The sequence below is a fragment of the Pseudorca crassidens genome, chromosome 20 (assembly GCF_039906515.1).
Source record: "Pseudorca crassidens isolate mPseCra1 chromosome 20, mPseCra1.hap1, whole genome shotgun sequence".
In the NCBI taxonomy this organism is placed as follows: Eukaryota; Metazoa; Chordata; class Mammalia; order Artiodactyla; family Delphinidae; genus Pseudorca; species Pseudorca crassidens.
Genome location: NC_090315.1, coordinates 11,992,149 through 11,998,148, shown reverse-complemented (window position 1 = coordinate 11,998,148; position 6,000 = coordinate 11,992,149). Strand labels below are relative to the sequence as shown.

Genomic DNA, 6,000 nt, shown 5'->3' with positions numbered 1-6,000 from the left:
AATGCTGTGTATATGACAGTTAATCTAAACTGATAACTTTAATGAAATCTCAATCAAAATCCAAGAGGTTTTTTGTCTACCCCACCCCATTTTTAGAGGGGGAACAATGGGGGTGGAATGTGACAAAATTAATATCCTTGGTTTCTGCCAAAGCTCCTGCTTAAAGAGGTCTGGATGAAGGACCATGAATAGAAAAGGCAATGTGACCTGAGCCTGAATGGAAATAATGCAAAGAAACCGATTATTAACAATTCAAGTTTACTAAGAAACTTTTTGTTACTAGTAACTACTTTTAACACTTTCAGAGTTACAGTAAAACCCTAAGGAATTAATTAGTGTTCAAAATTTCCAATCATATAAGTTGCAGTATGTTATTAGATTAAAAAAGTCTTTCAGTCTATAAAATACAAACTAATGATGCTAAATATTACACTGCACACAATGGGTGATTCTGTACATATAACTGAAGCTGGATGGAGGGTGGCAGCCATTCATAACTATTGTGGATGGCTATTATATGACTCTGATTTCAGGAAATATTAATTGAAGTACAATCTTATTAAGGCGACTTGCAGGATTCTTCTTGAGTATGTTATGAATTTAGGATAGGAAGCCAACCAGAATTTTCAAATATTTGTCCTAATCAGAGGGATTTTCCTCCCCTTGGTTCAGTAATTGCCAGGCACCTATTAGGAACCAAGCACAGTTCTACACAGTAGAGACAGAATGGTGAAAAACAGCCCTCCCTATGTGGAGGGTACACTGCAGCTGACATCTATTGTTTGTCCATCATTATGCTTTTGTTCAAGTCCTGCCCGTAACCTTCATGTACGGTAGATGCCAATGATTCTTCCCTTGTGTCCCATCTTGAGAATCGGGGCATTCAGAGCTCTGGTATAACCACTGACCATATTTACAGAATACGTTTTCCTTCCTCTGTGAAACCTGATGTTAGTATAAAGAGTTCACCTCCCAACTGGATCGTTAAAAACACAGCATTTTACAGAACTTCTTTCCCATGAAGATTCCTTGATGTTTCCAAGTTCTGCAGGAACTTCCCACAACTACGAGCACAGACTTTCCAATAGAGATGAAGACGTGGATTAGCTGGAGGCCATGCCTCACCTTCCAATTCTACAGGTTCCCTCCAGTGTGGACCCTCTGATGGTAAACAAGATGGGACCTCTGGCTGAAGCCCTTGCAACATATATCACATATGTAAGGCCTCTCTCCCGTGTGGACCCTCTGATGGGTGTGGAAATGTGAGGCCTGGCTGAAGCCCTTACCGCACTGCTGACACGTATAGGGTTTCTCTCCCGTGTGGACCCTCTGATGAGCACTGAGCCCGGCGCTCCAGCTGAACTCTTTCCCACACTCCTCGCATTTGAATGGTTTCTCTCCAGTGTGAATTATCTGATGGACTTGGAGATTCGACCTCTGGCTGAAGGCCTTACCACATGTATCACATTTATATGGCTTCTCTCCCGTGTGGACTCTCTGATGGGCTTGAAGATGGGAGGCCTGACTGAATCGCTTCTGACACGCATCACATTTGAAGGGCTTTTCCCCCGTGTGGACACTCTGATGAGCTTGAAGGTTCGAGGCCTGACTGAAGCCCTTCCCGCACTCCTCGCACTTATAGGGTTTCTCTCCCGTGTGGACCCTCTGATGGTTGTGAAGATTCAGGCTCCAATTGAAGCGCTTCCCACACACCTCACACTTGTAGGGCTTTTCTCCAGTGTGGACTCTCTGATGGGCTTGGAAATAGGAACTCTGGCTGAAGCCCTTCCCACACACACTGCATCGAAACGGCTTCTCTCCCGTGTGAACCCTCTGGTGGCTCTGGAAGCTTGAGGCCGAACTAAAACCCTTCCCGCACTCCTCACATTTGTAGGGTTTCTCTCCCGTGTGGACGCGCTGGTGACTGTGAAGGTTGAAGCTCAGGCTGAAGCACTTGCCGCACTCCTCACATCTGTAGGGTTTCTCCTCAGTGTGGACGCGCTGGTGCGTGTGAAGATTTGAGCTACAGCTGAAGCGTTTCCCACAATCTGCACACTTGTATGGTTTCTCTCCAGTGTGGATTCTTTCGTGGGCCTGAAGGTGGGACCTCTGGGTGAAGCCCTTCCCGCACACCTCACACTTATATGGTTTCTCTCCCGTGTGGACTCTGCAGTGGATGTTGAGGTCTGTGCTACGACTGAAGCCCTTCCCGCAGCTCTCGCATCTGTAGGGCTTCTCTCCGGTGTGAATGGGCAGGTGGGCGTACAGGTGTGAGGTCTGATTAAAGCTCTTCCCGCACTCGTGGCATGAATAGGGCTTCTCCCCTGTGTGGACTCTCTGGTGAGTCTGCAGGTTTGAGCTCTGACTGAAGCCCTTCCCGCACTCGTGACACCAATAGCGTTTCTTCCCTGGGAGGACACTCTGTTGAATGGGACTAGCTGAGCTGTAACCACTGCCCTTCTCATGTATCCTGTATGTAGGGGACTTCCTGCCCAAGTGTACCTGCTGATGAAGTTCAAGGCTGGTGTGGTCACTGAATCCTTTCTCACGTTCGTTACACTGGTAGGTTTTCGGTCCAGTTTGAATGATACTGCACGGGGCCAGAGGTGATGCCTTTAAGAGATCTCTACCACACTCTCTGTTGCCGTGAGCTTTCTCTCTTTTGTACACCGTGTCATCATCGAGGTGAGGAGAGATACAACTGAAAATATTAGCACATGGAACAAATATACAGAACTTGTTTTTCACTGGAGTCAGCTTACAACTTCTCTGATAATTCTGAGTCCCATTCAGATAGAGTTTATTCCAGGAATTCTGAGCTCTCCCAGTTGGAAATTCTTGATTTTCAATAATGTTAGAATGATCCTCTAGAAGAGTCATTAAACAGCTGTCTTCCACAGAAGCCTGAATGGACACTCCTGCAGGGGAGTTATGCTGTTTGGGGGACTGAGAATTCTTTCCGTGAATACTTATCACGGAGTCCTGACTTCTGGTTAATTTGCTCACAACGTGTCTCTTGATGTACCAGCACGAAAGCTCTCCCAATGAAAGGAGTCTGACTCCTGTTTCATGAAGAGTCTCCACCTCATTGTGATTCCCGGCTCCTGAAAGGAAAACAGTAAGGAATTAAGGACGGAGAGAGTGACGGCAGCAAGATGGTGGGCTAGGAAGCTCCAAGCCTCTGCTCCTGCCACGAAAACATTATAAACAAGTAGAGAGTAGTGAAAATGACTTCATAGGAATTCTGAAAAACAAAGGTCTACAGCAACCAAGAGAACGTCCAATCAAGAAAAAGCCAAATTTGAAAAGGTAGGATATTTGGGATCAGTCCAGAGTGAGGTTGCCCATATCCCTGGCAGATCTCTTAAGGATACAGACACGGGAAAGACCAAAGGCCTGGACTGAAAAGCAGCAGCTAAAAGCCAGCCAGAGGCATGGAAGTGTAATACCAAAACATATTTGATCTACCCGAAAGAACACAGAAAAGGACAAAGAAAGAGATGAACAAAATAGATGAGACCTCCCCCAACAAAAGCAATTGCAAATATACCCGGTTTCAGTAAGTATATTATGTGGAAGTGCACGCCCCTAAAATCAAAAGGCAGAGATTGGCAGAGAATATAAAAAGCAAGGTTCAACTACATGCTGTCAACAAGGGATATGTTTTAAATACAAGTAAGCAAAAGAAAAAGGGTAGGAAAAGACGTATCATACAAATATCATGCAAAGCCTAAGAAAGCTGGAATGGCTAAACAGACAAAAAGACTTTACAAAATAGAGCACTCTTAGATACAAAGACATTTTATGACAAGGATTAGCAGATGTAACAATTACAAATGTGTATGTGTCTAATAAAGGCTCCAAAATAAATGAAACAAAAAGAGGGAACTAAAATGAGAAATGGACAAATCTACAGACTTGAAGATTTTTTACACACTTATTAGACCATTAAAAAAAATCAGCAAAGCCATACAAGATCTGAACCACTATAACCAAAACGAAACTTACAGGTCACTGCACCTAACTGCAGTACATACATTTTTTTTTCAAGTACATATAAAACATCCATCAAGATAAACCATACCCAGGGCTATAAAACAAATTTTGAAAGATTTTTGAAGACCATAGCAGAATTAAAATCAAAACCAACACGCAGAAAAGGCCTATAAGAAATCACATGGGAAATTAGAAAATATTTTGAAATAATAATGAAAGAAAATAGTATCAATTTCTGGCATGCAGTTAAACAGCACTCAGATTATTTATAGCTTTAAATATTCATATAGAAAGCAAGAAAGGCCTAAAGTCAATAACCTAAGGTTCCAATTTAAGAAGCCATAAAAAGAAGAGGAAATGAAAGGAAATAGTGAAAAGCAATTAAACAAGGGGGAAAAAAATCAAGGAAAACAAACTGAATCAAGGAAAAAAATAGAAAAGACAAAACACACCATTGTAAAGCAATTATACACCAATAAAGATGTTAAAAAAAAAAAGACAAAAACTACCAACATCAGGCATAAAAGATGGGATATTACTAAAGATCATAAAAGGCATTAGAATAAGGGGATATATTCAACAACTTAGATAAAATATGCCAATTCCCTGAAACATACAAATCTGTTACAAGAAAAGCAAAATATGTAAGTAGTTCATGAACTGAAATCATAAATAACATTCTCACAAAAGGACCAGACAACTTCACTGGTGAATTCCACTTAGCACGTAGGAAAGGAATAATACCAGTCTTACACAAACCCTTGCAGAAGGCTGAAAAGGAGAGTATACTTTCTGAGGTATTGTGTATAATAAGGCCTGTATTACCTTGATATCAAGATAGACGAAGACATTAAGTACAAAGAAAATTACAGATCAAAATCCCTACATAATGTAAGTGCAAAAATCCTAAACAAAGAGAAAATCTTGTTTTTTATAATACACAATAAAAGGGTACTATTAATAAGTGGGTTGAATCCTAGGAATGCGAGGTGGTTTTAACATGTGAAATCATCAGTGCTTCATGCTCCTTTAATAGCATAAAGCAGGAGGACAAGATGGCAGAGTAGAAGGACTTGAGCTCACCTCCTCTCATGAAAACACCAAAATCAATTACTTCTCAACAACCATTAACAAAAAAGACTGGAACCTATCAAAAAAGATATTCTACATCCAGAGACAAAGAAGAAGCCATAACAAGATGGTAGGAGGGGCACTTCTGTGATATAACCAAATCCATACCTGCCGACTGGGTGACCCACAAACTGGAAACTAATCATATCACAGAGGCTCTCCCACAGGAGAGTTCTGATCCCCATGGCAGGCTCCTCAGCCTCGGGGTCTGGCATCAAGAGGAAGAGCCCCCAGAGCATTGGGCTTTGAAGGCCAGTGGGGCTTGATTTCAGGAGCTCCACAGGACTGGGGGAAACAGAGACTCCACTCCTGGAGTGCGCACACAAGGTAGCATGTGCACTGGGACCCAGGGCAAAGCAGTGACTCCACAGGAGCCTGGGCGAGACCTACCTGTGGGTCTTGGAGGGTCTCCTGGGGAAGCAGGGGTCAGCTGTGATCCACTGCAGGGGCAAGGACACTGGTGGGGGAGCCCCCAGGGAATAGTCCTCAGCGTGAGCTCTCCTGAAGGTCACCATTTTGGCACCAAGACCTGTCCCCACCCAACAGCCTTCAGGCTCCAGTGCTGGGATGCCTCAGGCTAAACAGCCAACAGGGTGGGAACACAGCCCCACCCATCAACAGACGGGCTGCCTAAAGTCATCCTGAGCCCACAGTCACTTTTTGACATGTCCCTGTCCACCAGAAAGGCCTGCACAGCCCCTGCACCAACCCCACCCACCAGGGGGCAGAAACCAGATGCAAGAAGAAGTACAATCTGCAGCCTGTGGAATGGAGACCATAAACACAAAGTTAGACAAAATGAGATGGAAGAGAAATATGTTGCAGATGAAGGAAGAAGATAAAACTCTAGAAGAACAACTAAGTGAAGTGGAG

The 6,000-nt window shown here is 43.5% G+C and overlaps 1 protein-coding gene across 7 annotated transcripts in view; it reads right to left on the bottom strand.

The window, feature by feature from the left end:
* Positions 1-241: 241 nt before the first annotated feature.
* Positions 242-6,000, bottom strand: part of ZNF235 (zinc finger protein 235) — a 58,533-nt gene continuing 52,774 nt past the window's right edge. For all 7 annotated transcript variants that reach the window (XM_067717972.1, XM_067717977.1, XM_067717973.1 and 4 more), the window contains one exon: positions 242-3,104. In XM_067717972.1, coding sequence (XP_067574073.1) covers positions 1,135-3,104 — 1,970 coding nt within the window. In that variant the 3' untranslated portion in view covers positions 242-1,134. The remainder of the gene's footprint in view (positions 3,105-6,000) is intronic.